At 37.5% G+C, this 14,246-nt stretch overlaps 1 protein-coding gene across 4 annotated transcripts in view; it reads right to left on the bottom strand.

Moving 5' to 3' along the window:
* MTBP (MDM2 binding protein) overlaps positions 1 to 14,246 on the bottom strand; it is an 80,008-nt gene that overhangs the window by 11,489 nt on the left and 54,273 nt on the right. For 3 of the 4 annotated variants that reach the window (XM_069081190.1, XM_069081189.1, XM_069081192.1), the window contains exon 17: positions 2,643 to 2,738. The exons of the other annotated variant lie outside the window; for it this stretch is intronic. In XM_069081190.1, coding sequence (XP_068937291.1) covers positions 2,643 to 2,738 — 96 coding nt within the window. The remainder of the gene's footprint in view (positions 1 to 2,642; positions 2,739 to 14,246) is intronic. 4 annotated transcript variants of the gene reach the window in all.

Raw genomic sequence — 14,246 nt, forward strand, 5'->3', positions numbered from 1 at the left:
ACAGGAAAAAAATATGAATGGATTAAATTTATCAATAAAAAGAAAAAAATTAAAAATCCATTTGAAACAAAACTCAAAATTTTAATTTATATAAGAAATGGGTTTAGAACATAAACACTGAGTAAAAACTGAAGGGATAAAATAAAATATGCTATGCTTTAACTCTAAGATAGTCACCTACCAGAGAATAGGAAGAAATTAAAAAAAAAAAAATCCTTCCAGAATACCATTATGTTAGGAAGAAATTCTAAAGGTCTACATATTTTGGGTGGTTAAAGTGCCTATCTGTCATCTAAGTCATTAAGCCTACCTAAAATAAGAAACAAAAGTAGAAAGAGTGGGAACAGTAAATGAAAGAGCCGTGGAGAAAGAGATGAGCACACTAATTCACTGTTAGTAGAGCTATGAACTGGTGCAACCATTCTATAAAGTAATTTGGAATAATGCAATTAAAATGACTAAAATCTTCATAGCCTTTAACCCAAAGATTCCACTGCTAGAGCCAAGGAGGTCCAAATAAATACTCCCTATACACTAAACTATTTATAGCAGCACTTTGTGTGGTAACAAAGCTGGAGACAAGGTAAAAAGAGATGGTCTATAGTCCAGGATGACTCTAAGGTTGCAAACCTAGGTAACTAGAAGGATGGCAGAGTCCTTAGCAGCAGGGACTTTAGAAGTAGGAAGAATTTTGGAGAAAAATAAAAAATTCTACTGCAAAGATGCCAAACATGAAACACCTATGAGATACTCTCTTAAAGATATACAATAGGCAGTAGACAATGGACAACTGGAGTTGAGAAGAGAGAATGATTTGGATATAAAGATCTGAAAGTTGTCTGGAGAGATTATAATATAACTGACATACACCCATCAACATGGGAGTGACACATGGACAACGATAAAGCAAAGAAGACCAAGGTCAGGAAGGTTGGAAGAAAACCAGGAGAGACCAATATCACAAAAACCTAAGAGGATATTTAAGAGAAGGTGGTAGTTAACACTGCCAAAAATTAAAGAGAGGTGAAGAAATATAGAGACTAAGAAAAGGCTATTAGATATGGCATCAGATGAGGAAAGGCCTCATGTCAGAGGCCTCTTAAGCTGGGCTTTGAAGGAAGCTAAAATTTTAAGAATGGGGGTTAAGAATGAAGGCTCATTCCAGGCATTCAGGATAGTCTGTGCAAATGCATAGAGGCATGTTAGATTCTGGGAATATGAAGCTGGTCAATTTGGTTAGAGCAAAGCACCTGAAGGGGAGTAATGTAAAGTAAGTCTAGAAAGGGTAGACTAGAGACAGACTGTGAAGAACATTAACTCAATGTTAAACTGAGGAGTCTGCATTTTATCTCAGGAAGATGATTTTGGCAGCTATATAGAAAATAGATTAAAAAGACATACTGATAGCAGGAATAACAATTAGGAGGTTACTGCAGTAGTCCAAGTGAGGGGTGCTGGTTAGAACCTAAACTAATGGGGTAGCAATGTAAGGAGATGAATGAAAGAGACAGGAGACAGAACAGGCAGAATTCTACAAATGCTTGCAGATGGCAATGGTGAGGGACAATGAAAAGTCAGGGATAATTCAGGTTACAAAACCATTAAATAGGGAAAGGCTGATCACCTGAAATGAAATTCTTTATCACAGCACTTCATGAAACAATTTACTAAGGCACAGTGGGGCTGCATTTTTTTTGGTAGAGGCTTTATTCAACACCAGTGACCTCACTGATCCCTGAAGTCCTGAAATAAGCTAACTGGTTACTTACTATAAATTGCTTCACTTGCTCCCTACAAATTCCTGACTAAGATATAATTTAGAGGCTATGGCCAAACACACACAAACACACACACACACACACACACACACACAAGAAACAAACCATTTTTTTATTAGCACTTATATAAAAACTGAAATTAAAATGATGCTTCAGTTTAGAATTATGAAATATCATCTTAAACTACGAACTGTCAAGTTCTAGAAAAAATTTCAACTACAGAGAATTTCAATAACAGCTATTTTACATACATAGCTAACTTAATTTTTCTCATTTAAATTTCCTTTCCAAATGGAGAATTTATGAAAATTAGAACATAGTGGACACCCCAACTACAAGCAAGTAAACTCTAATGAATTTTATTCTGATTGTCCAATTAATGCTACATAAGAACAATGTTTATTTTATCCGTTAACAACAGAATCTAGCTTCTGTTATATAATTATTCTCTCACCATTATTATGACTCAAGACAAGCATATGTCTTAAAACTAGAGGCACATCATCACAGAAAAAAAAGTTATTTTCCTTAAAGTACCTTTTAAATAATGTTTAACTGCTTAATGATTAAAAGAAATGCTTAACTCTGAAAGATATATGAAATGAAATTTGTTCAATTCAGATCCAAATTTAGTAGACATGGTACAAATTGTAAAACATTCATGGGATTCAGTCAACTCTGAGTTCACTGATTAGTTTCTCTCTTTTTAAAGATTTTTATTCTTTGGTTCTGTGTCTGAATCCATACCCATGTATTAAAGTCATTCACCTAAAAGAGTCCAACTCAATAATACTATAGGAACAAATGAAGAAAAAATATTTTGTAATTCATATGATATACATAAAATTATTTTTAAAAACTTACTCAATTCCATGATAGTGACACACAGAAGCTTTTTCAAAAGGTAAGCCTTGTACTTTCCCAGGTGTAAGTTCTGGTGTCAGAAGAAAAGTATTTTCACTAAAACAAAAAAAAAAAAGATCCTTTTAATATTTAAAATGTGTGATGCATGCTAAATAAATAAATAAAACAAGAAATGATGCTAAATATTGAGATTTTCCTTTTACTTTTTCTTTAACTGATAGCCACTTGGGATACAAACCCAGAAGACATGAGAAAAAGGTAAGATCATATTCTGTGATCCATTGTCTTTTCCCCACATTTTTTGCCCCTTCAATACAAGGAGGGGGAAAAATAGATAGCTAATGCAAACTCAATTTAATAAACATTTAAGTGTGTGATGTAGGAGATACAACACAATTATAATAGAAACAAATGAGAAGTATGTTGGTTGTTGTCCTTCAGTCTCAAAGACCAAAATGACTTCCCTATGTTAAAGTCAAGTTACAATGTGTCTGACTGTGTCTGATCAAACCCATCAAGCTCGGAATATTCTACTACAGATCGGGCACAAATAGGACACGTGAACATTTGAGGTAGATTCTTAAGTTTGTGCCATCTCACATTTCTTTAGTTACTTCAATTCTGCTTTGTTGATAGAGCACAGCACCTTTTTTGATGAAAGCATGTCACGCTAGGCAGTTCTCTGCCAGTGTATCCCATATTACGCAATCCATTCCAAAGTTCTTCAGAGAGAAGATTACAATACAAATACACAAATATAACATAATGCACAATTATAAAACAAAAGAATGAAAGTATGTGAGAGAGGTATAAACTCAGTGCTACATAAGGTATTAAAGGCAAATCATCATTAGGGGATTAGGATAAGGATGGAGACAAAGGAAATTTTCACAGAAAAGGTGGTATTTGAGCTGAATTTTAAAGAATGGATAGAATTCCAACAGAGAGGGATGGGACTGAGAAGGGCATTCCAAAGTAAAAAACTAATGGGAAGACACTGGACAGGTAAGGATAGTGTATAGTCTAATTTAGTCATAGTATAGAACAGTGGTCTCCATATCTTTTTTTTTGCACATCCCCAGCATTAAAAAAAATTTTGATCATTTATATTTACAAATTATAGATGTTTTTGTTATTTTAGTCGTATTTGACTCTTCGTAGTCACCCCTTTATTTTTTGGGGGGAAGAGGGTTCTTGGCAAAAATATTGAAGTGGTTTGCCATTTCCTTCTTCAGCTCATTTTGCAGATGAGGAAACTGAGGCAAACAAGGTTAAGTGACTTACCCAGGGTCATGCAGCTAGTGTCTAAGGCTGGACTTAATTCAGATTTTCCTGATTCTAGGTCCAGTATTCTATCCACACCACCTAGCTGCCATATATATATATATATATACATAATATATATAAAACACATGTGTGTATGTATAAACACACACAATCATACTATTTTCTATATTATGAAACAAAAATGTACATTAAAAAGTATGTGATAAAGACTAAATAAACACTATTTTAAAAATATTTTTATTTAATTTAATAGTATAAAATGTCTTCCTGGTCTTACTAAAATTATAATTTTAGTGAGAAAATGATTGAATATGCATCATTATTTCTGAAAATCTTGTTTTAACATTTTGTGATACCAATATAATTTTAATTTTTTTTTCAATGAACAAAAATCTACTTTTTCTTCTTTCTTCCTTCCCTTCTCTTCAGGAAAAAAAAAACAAAAAAATAAAATCTTTGAAACAAATATGCATACTCAAGCAAAACAAACCCCTCTCCCCACCTTAAAATGTCAGAAAATGTCTCATTCTACACCATGAGAAGGACGATTTTTAGGATGACAAAAATGCTGTAAAGACAAACATTTGAAAGATAGAACTTTGATCTTTACAATGACCAGTTGCTATCCCAAAGGACTGATAATGAAGTATAAAACCCATCTCCTAATGCAAGCTAAAGTTTGGTTCTAAGTTTAGTTTATTTTGATTCTAGGTTTGAATGGCTACCAGAGATGAATTAGATTACCTCCCAGCAATATGTACATCCAAATGGAAGAAGCTGATCATTGGCTGTAGTTATTACTAAATATCAATACTCATTTTTCCATATCATCCACCAATTACATAAAGAGTTCTCTTGAAATTCAAAAAGTGAATTCATGTTTCCTGGTGTTGGGGGTGGTAGGATAGAGACCAAGGGCAGTGGTCTCTGAAAGTAAAGTTTCAAGTCTGGAAAAGGCTGTTCCAGGTAGGAAGAAGGGGGCAGCAGCCAGACAGAAGACAATATGACAGACACTGATTTCCTAACAGATGGCCTTCTTAATTCATTTCCAAGTTCTCCAGTGGGTTGGAGGTTAGAGTGATAGTCTTGACAGCAGTTACAGATTAAGGTAGACTTCTTTGCCTGTCTACTTTAAGGGGTTATTTTCTTCAGTGTATTTTTGGGCCTCCTTTAGCTGGCTGTTGACTCGCTTTTCATGATTTTCTTGCATCATTCTCATTTCTCTTACCAATTTTTCCTCCACTTCTCTTACCTGATTTTCAAAATCCTTCTTGAGCTCCTCCATGGCCTGTAACCAATTCATATTTTTCTTGGAAGCTTTTTATACAGGAGTTTTAACCTTGTTGTCTTCCTCCCATTCCATGCTTTGATCCTTTTTGTCCCCACAAAAGGATCCTATGGTCCTATTGCGCTTCCTCTGCTTGCTCATCTTGCCAGCCAATTACTTGACTTTTGAGCCCTTTACTATGGTAGAACTCTGCTTCCAGAGTGGAGAGAGCTGTGTCCCAAATCACTGGGGTTTTTGCAAATGTTGTCAGAAGTCTGAGGAGGGCGCCCTCTCTACAGTCACCACAAGCTCTGGCACACTGGTATTTCTCACCCCAGGACCACCACCCAAGACAGTGACCCAGATCCAAGCAGGTCAAAGCAAGAGCAATTATCATCTGAAAGGTCACTTGGTCCTTGGCAGGCCAGGAGCTCTGGAGGCAGTCAAGCAGCAGCAGATGAAGCCTCTGCGCCTCCACCACCTCTTGCCCCAGAGGCAGGGGCAGGGGCAGGACCACACTCTTCTGTCACCCAGTTCCAAAAGAGTTCCCCACTGACCTTTTCCTTTCTCTTTGGTGTTTATGGGTTAAGAAGTCTGGAAACCATCACAGCTGCTACTGATTCATTCTCCTGAGGTGTGCTCTGGCCAGTCTGGGCCACTGCTGGGGGCTACCTCTAGTACAGGCCCGCGTGGCTCACATGGGACTGCGCTAGGTTCCCAGCTTGGTGCGACAGACCCTTCCTGTGGGCCTGCCAGGCAGCCTTCAGCAGGAGATTTGTTTCTGTCACTCTAAAATTTGTTTAGAGTCATAGTTTATAGGTATTAGAGGTGGTTGGTATGGGAGCTCAGGTAATTTCCTGTTTCTACTCCACCATCTTGGTTCCACCCCACCCCCTCACTTTAGAACCAAGCTCCTGATGGTAGCTCCTGCCATGACCTCTCACCTCTTACTAACTGCTGTTGCTCATGCTGTGCCTACTCTGCTTGGGATCTCCATGATGCATTTCACCCGGGCCAACCAAACCCCTCTTGGTCTTGTAGGAGATAGGAGCCTGGGCAGGTAGAAAAAAGCTCTTGTGCTCAAGAAACATTTTGCAAGTTAGGCTGCTTGGGCTCAAAGAGGGCCTTTATGCCCACCCCAGGATTCTGTGTAGTAAGGCCAAATCTGTCCTGGGTTGTAAAGCACAAATACCAACTACTTCGCCCCAAGAGTAAAGACCCGAAAGTGTCCACAATTCTGGAGAAGCAGGATCTAGCTTTCCCAGTTGCAGCCTGGGGTTTCCCACAGTATAGAAGGTACAGAGGGCCAGGAGGCATAAAGTGTACCATGCTGCTGCTGCTGTAGTGATGGCCAGGGAATAAGGACAGAAGCATGCTAAGACAGGTATGGAAGGACTGCCTACTTGTCCATCTCCCTGGAAAGGTGCCTGGATTCCTAACCATCCACCACAGCCTGCACTGAACACAAGAAGTGCAGCAGAAGTTGGTTAGAGTGACAAGCATGCTGTACAACTGTGCTGCTCTCCTCAATTCTACTACTTATGTGCAAATATATGTGTATACTTCACTTGGGTTGAGCCCATTATGAGATAATGCTCAAAAATCATCATGGAGAAGTTTTGAGAAGAACCTTGAGGACCATTTACTATTCATATAAGTGAACAGATGAGGAAAATGAGCAAGCAAAGGAGATAGAGGAGGATCATTTGGCAAGAAAACATAGAGAGGCAGCCAGTTGATAAAGTGGATAAAGCACCAGGCCTAGAGCCAGGAAGTCTCTTTTTCCTGAGTTCAAATCTGGCCTCCAACACTTAACTAGTTGTGTGACCCTGGGTAAGTCACTTAACCCTATTTGCCTCAATTACTCATCTATAAATGAGCTGGAGAAGGAAACAGCAAACCACTCCAGCATCTTTGCCAAGAAAACCCCAAATGGGATCATGAAGAGTCATACACAACTGAAATGAACAAACAACAACAATGAACAAAAACAACTATGTAACATTTTATAAAAACATGTCTTTATGTTTGTACACTTGTCACCTTGTAGATATTAGGTGTTTCCTAGGACAGAAAAACGAAAGCAGCTAAGAAGACAAGTATGATTTTCCACCATGGCTTCTATTTCTTACTAACATAAGAACACGGAAATCTAAACTCGTGACCTCTTATTTAGGAGGGTGACAGACTGAGTGATTTTCAGAAATGGAACCCCAAATTGCTGACCTCTGTTCTTCTGGTAAGGTGGTGGCAGCTCAGGGTACAAAAGCCTTTTCAAAAGTTATATCCAAAACAGTTCATCAATTTTAAATCCATTAGAGCTAACAAACTCCTCATTCCAAAATACTATGGATTAGTCTTTAAGTTATTCCCACCTCTGTAAATTATTATAAATAAGAAGCTAGGTAACATGGTAGACAGAGCACAGGACTTGGAGTCTGGAAGACCTACATTTAAATCCTGCCTTAGGCAACTGGTAGCAGTGTGATCCTGGACAAGTTATTTAATCTGTCTCAGTTTCCCCACCTGTAAAATGGGGATAATAGCAATAGTGCCTATTTCACAGGGTGATTGTGAGAATTAAATGAGTTAACACATATAAAAGCGAATACATATAAAGTACTTTGCAAATCTTAAAGTGATATATAAATGGTTTGTTGTTGTAGCTCAATTGTTTCAGTTGTGTCTGACTATATCCTCTTTTGGGGTCCTCTTGGCAAAAATATTAGAGTAGTTTGCCATTTCCTTCTCCATCTCATTTTAAAGATGAGGAAACTGAGGTAAAAGGGAGTTTAAGTGACTTGTCCAGGATCACATAGCTAGTATCTAAGGTTAGATTTGAATTCGGGTCTTCCTAACTCCAGATATGACACTCTATCCACTTCATCGTCTAGTTGTCCTACACAAATGTTAGTAATGAGCAATTATTAACCAGGCTTTTTATTCTATCTAAGGCTGGATAAAGAAGAACAGGAATTTTGACTGGCTAGAAGGGACACACTGCATAGCCAGGGAAAAACATAAAGGACTGGTGGAGGCAAGAAATGGAAGATCATTTAACTTGTGATTGATAGCAACTAAATGGAAGCAACTAATCTACTCTGATGACATAAAAGCTGACGTGGTCCTCACAACACCCCATTAAGTAGAAAATGACAAATACTATCCTCATTTTACTCAGGAGATGAAGCTTAGAAAGGTGGTTAAACAATATGGGCTCAAACTTCCAATAAATCAATGCCAGAGGCAGGATTCAAACACAGGGCTGAACTCCCTCCACTCTTTGGTGCTCTAACTAGCTCTGAGCTTTGCTGCTGCTGATTGTCATTTTACAGGTTGAAGTACACAACCGGCAGACTGGATCACAATTAGTTTTGGTACAGCGTAAAAAGTATATTCAACCTTCCTTGTGGTAACAGTAAAGGCAAGTTTGGCTAAGATTTCCACTAAAGTAAGTCACCACTTTATGGCACCTAAACAGACACCCTGTGCACAGAAAGAATCTATCTCAGTGCTGACAAATGTACCCTGCCTTTGCAATCCTGGATCATTCATTTGAAATTGTAACCCATAGTAACCCAAAAGCTCCAAAGGTAAAAAGGTGACAGAAGTGTACACAAGGGTGCACACTTCTTGTCCAGTTTATTTTTGACAAAGTATGAACAAGAGAAATAATCTCAAATTTTAAAAACTTAAAGATTCTTAACAACAGGGAGCAGTTTTCTTTGACAAAAAAAGTATAAATGACCAGTATTTACAACTAAATGAGTCTGGAAGATTGACGACAATCATATGACCAGACCAGGGGTAAGATCAGACTCAATTATGAAAAAACTGAATTAAAAAAAAATAATTTTTAAGGACACACAATTATATAAATGAATAGCCAATACAAAGTTGATAAGAAGTTTTTCTCTTTTAACCAATTTGTAAGGACAAGCTGCAATTCAAACAATGAAATCGAGCCATGTAAATGATGAAAAGTTTGCTGTGATTACTGAGGAAGGCAAAAACTCCTCTCTCTACCTCGGGTGGAACAGAGCTAACCTATGAGCAGAAACCCCTGGGGGAAGTGTGAGGATCGCTATGTGACACTGGGCAAGTTTCTTACCCTTTGGGAGCCTTAGTAATAGCTAGAGTGTGCCACAGGAAACTAAAAAAACCCAGAGTTGTTCCAAGCTTCAAGTATTATAAAAATGAGTTTATTGCTAACATTACTAATTTGCTTATGAAATCCTTGTTTATTGGACAAAAATAAACTTCAGCCTGGCCAGGATTCATACAAATGTCTAATTAATAGGGTTCCAAACAAATGAAATTTTCCTACATCTTTTGGTATCTAAGTTTTCTGTTTTACAAGTTTTCAACTCTCAAGGACTCTATTATACTCACATTGTGTGTTTTTTTTTCCTTTTTCGGAGGGGAGAAGGCAAGGCAATTGGGGTTAAGTGACTTGCCCAAGGTCACACAGCTAGTAAGTGTTAAGTGTCTAAGGCCAGATTTGAACTCAGGTCCTCCAGACTCCAGGGCTGGTGCTTTATTCACTGCACCACCTAGCTGCCCCATGTGGTTTTTTTCTATACATAATGCTACATACTCTCAAAATTAAAAGCATCCATGCTAGACCACTTACCAACAAAAGATTCACTAACAGATGATAATAGTATCTGATATATATATAAAGTATTCAAAATCCAGAATTATCTCATTTGATTCCCACAGAAACTGAGGTAACTGCCAAATATAATCACCCTCACTTTACAAATGAGGAAACAAGTTCAGAGAAGTTATATGATTTACCCATGATTACACAGCTAATGTATGAGGTGAATCTTGGACTTAGGTTTCTGTTGACTCAAAGTCCTTGAATATATCCCTCTGCAAGGCCTGCCCACCTTCTCCCACCACTGACTTCCTCCTGAATGAAGCCTCCATTTTGTGGAGGGCCCGAGGCTGACCTACTTTCATTCTTCTCCTGGTCCTGTTCCTGACTTCCTCTAGATTTCAAAACCATGTCCCCACCCTGGTACAATCTTCTCTCCCCTTTTCAGGTCCCTTTTGTGTGTTGTTTTCTCCCGTTCTTAGGCAGATAGGTAGTGAAGTGGATAAAGTGCTATGCCAGGAGTCAGGAAGAACTAAGTTCAAAGCCAGCCTCAAACATGTACTAGATGTGTGACAGTGAGTAAGTTACTTAACCTCTGTCTACCTCGCCTTTCCCAAAATGGAGATCACAATAGCATCTACCTCCCAGGGTTTAAGGATCAAATGAGAAAATGTTTGGAAAGCACTTAGCACAATACCTGGAATATAAAAGGTTCTTAATCCTTCCTTCCATCTTTCTATGTTGCCTCCCAAAGAAATTCTATAAGAAACTGAAAAGCAAACTCTATATGATATACAGCACTAGGTACACAGATAAAGTGGCAAGGATGGAGTAGGGAAATGGATTAACTGAGAAAAATTCATAAAATATTTGCCTTAATCCCTATTCATACTCATATTACTGTGCAAACTTTGTGAAGCAAAATACTTCTGACCTTTAATGAGAAACACTTTTATATAACTTCAATCCCAGAGCCATTCTATTTACCATTACTGATTATGTCAATCAAAACAACAATACAAGCAAAGTTTATTAACTAGATTAAGACCAATTTGTTCTGAATAATCAGAAGGTGATCTTAAAAAGAGAACAGGCAGAACTTGAGTAGCCTAAAGATAATGTTCAAGACCCTAAACTACATGCACTTACTTTCTCTCTCTCATATCCACCCACCTAAAAACAATAATGTTTTCTACTTTTGTTTATTAGTAAATCCTTTCTCAAATTCACCATTTGATTCATGATTTATCATGAATTCAAATAAAGCCTTTCAAGAGGATCAAAAAGTACTACAACATTAATTATCCTCTGGAAGGTTTTCTAAATGATGTACTAGCAAAAAAAAATCTGCTACATTGAGAAAATAATTTACTTCCCTTTGTTGTTGTTTAGCTGTTCAGTTGTGCATGTCTGATTCTACATGTCCATGGGATTTTCTTAGAAAAGGTACTGGAGTGGTTTGCGATTTCTTTTCCAGTGTGACCCCATTTTACAGATGAGAAACTAAGGCAAATGGGGGCTAAGTGACTTGCCCAGGGTATTACAGTAAGTGTCTGATGCCAGATTTGAACTCAGGTCTTCCTGACTCCTAGTCTGGTTCTCTATCCACTACACCACCTACTTCTATTGCACACAGTTAACTGTCACATAATTTAGTCAAAAAACCATAAAGATATTAGCATTTATTAGGTATTAACTTAGCAGAACATTCTCTAAAGTCCAATTCCAACAAGGTGGAGGTGAATGTAGGCTCTAATGAAAGATCTGACAGGTTCTTTCCAACTCCAGAATTTAGAAAGGTTTCCAGTAAAGATCAAGTAATGAGTTGTTTTGACTCCCATCCAAAGACCAGTTTAGCAAGCTAGTGACTCATCACCAGAATTCAGACCACCAGATGATTTTTTTTTTTGGCTACAGAAACTCATGAAAACCATCTACTAAGGCATAAAGGGTCTAAGATGTGTATCATGGAGGTACACTTCAGTGAGCCCTCCCAATGTATTGCAGTATCGAAGAAATTTGTAGAAAACACTTTTTGTCAAAATACTGTCTAAAACACAAATGGGTAATGAGCTTCTGGGGGAAAATCAACAGTAAGATGGGCATCATAAAATATTTTTAAAATTGTAATTGTTTACAGCAAGAAAGGGACTGCGCACTTCAATCCCATGATACTGTTTCTTGATGCACACATCCTCTTTCTAGTGTCCTCTTTCTGCTCTCTTGGTTTCTACTAATACTGATAACAATCCACTTTTATGTAGTATTTTAGGCCTACAAAAGCTTCCATATTTCTATCAAGAGCCCCACCATCCTTTACATGACTTTGATCTGCATTTTCAAGTGTCATATTCAACTCTTCCTTCTAATTAACCTCATATATACAGCTGCCCAATTTTGTCACTTTTATTTCCACAATATCTCTAATACAAATCATCCTCTTTCCACTTCACACAGTCATCACCTTAGTTCATGGTCTCATCTTCTCTAGCCCAGACTTAATGTAATAACCTGTTTGCCTTCCCGCCTCAAGTCTGTCCCCACTCAAATCCATTTGTCACCTGGCTAAGTAATTTTTCTCCAAGTGCTGTTATCATTGACCACACCAACGTTCTCTTCTCCAATAAGCTCCACTGGGATATAATAGGGCTATAACCTCTAGCATCATATAACCTCCTCTGTTTAATCCTTTAAAGACTTTCACAAACCAGCCCCATTCTATCTTTACAGAATTATTACAAATAATTCCATTTCCACACATTCTCTATCATTCAGTCATGCTGACCTTGCCATCCTTCACTCATGGCACTCTATCTCCCATCTCCATACCTCTGCACTGGTGCAATCCCATTCCTAGAATGCCTGCTCTCTCCTTACCTCCAAGTTTTGAACCCTTGGATTTCCTTCAAGATTATGCTGAAGTGCCAAGTTCTTCATTAAGGCCTTTTCTGGTTCTCCTAGATGCTAGTAGCTTGCCTCTCACTGCCTTCCCCAAACCCCCAGTTACCTTGTATCTGCTTTATGTTTTCTGTATAACTTGGTATGTGCATCTCACCTTCCCTTTTGGAATGTAAGCTTGTTGCAAGTAGGGATTGTTTCACTTTGATCTTTGGTATCATCAGTGCCTGGCACAGAATAGGCACTTGATAAATGTTTGCTGGTTAAAATACAATATATATGAAACTGCTTAAGACTAAGAATGATTATACTGAAGATCAGAAAAGCCACCTTCCCCTGCTGAGTATGCCTGGCGATATTCATCTTGAACACAACTGGAAGGTCTCAGACAAATTATTTGCAACTCACTTCTTCTAAGCTTCAATAATGGAGGATTAAAGGAAAAAAATCCATTACTTTATTAGCACGGAAACTTGGCTGCAGCCTGTACAGAAAATGCTGGTAGCTTTATCTACCAATGATTCTGAGTAGTGTAGACTTGCTTGCAAATATAGAAATATTCTGAAGCTCTTCATAAAGGCAACTTTCCTTCTTTGAAAGATGCAGAAGTTAGAAAAATATGAATCATACTGTTTATGCTTTTCATAGTTTTTTAATAGCTGTATTTTGACTAGCTCTTCACATTTTAATCAAAACATGTTCTGATTTTAAAACCTGAAATGGATCCCATTTTTATTTTAAAGTACAACATCTGACAGTTTTCAAAAACAAAGACTGTAATGACAGCATAAAATACTAGTCTGGGAACTGGAATACTTGGATTTTATTCCCAGTCCTAATTCTTAGCTATTATATAAAATACCTATCCACACACTCTATCAAGATTATACAGCATCTTATGCCTTATAGCTCTTGAAATTTGAAAAAGTATTATATTTGGTTCTAAAAGTAAATAACTTTGGTCCCATCTCATAACTACTTAGCAAGATATGAGATGAGCCTTCACAAGCACCCCAAGAACAGAGCATGGACCCAGAATTTAACAAAGAATCCGATGAATCTTGAAGTACTCCAAAAATAATCTTCCAGGTTCCTATACTCTGTAAGAGAAGTCCTTGCTCTATTATTCACAGCTTACTGACATTTTATCCACACATTCACCACCAGATTTGAAACACTAAGCTGGAATGAGGAAAAAAGGAGAAACAGGCAAAATGACAGTAAAAATGATAAATGACAAGAAAACTATGGAGACTGTGGGAGAATAACCGTATAGTAATAATGAGTTTACCTTTATAAGACTTTTCAAGGTATAAAAATGTTTTCCTTACAACAATCATGGAAGAAAGGTAGTATAGTTATTATGCCCCTTTTATAGACGAGGAAACTGGGATACAGAGAGACTGTTAAGAGTTTAGTTTAATATTGTTTCCATTATTGCCTTCCAAAGAGAAGAGCTAAATGTACAACTATGGAACTTCAATATTCTGATTTTATTAGAGCCATGAACAAATTAGACATACTTTAAGACAGCCACGGATCAAACATA

This window comes from Petaurus breviceps, unplaced genomic scaffold (assembly GCF_028583685.1).
Source record: "Petaurus breviceps papuanus isolate PSGF00001 unplaced genomic scaffold, PetGlider_PUasm1.0 98, whole genome shotgun sequence".
Lineage (NCBI taxonomy): Eukaryota > Metazoa > Chordata > Mammalia > Diprotodontia > Petauridae > Petaurus > Petaurus breviceps.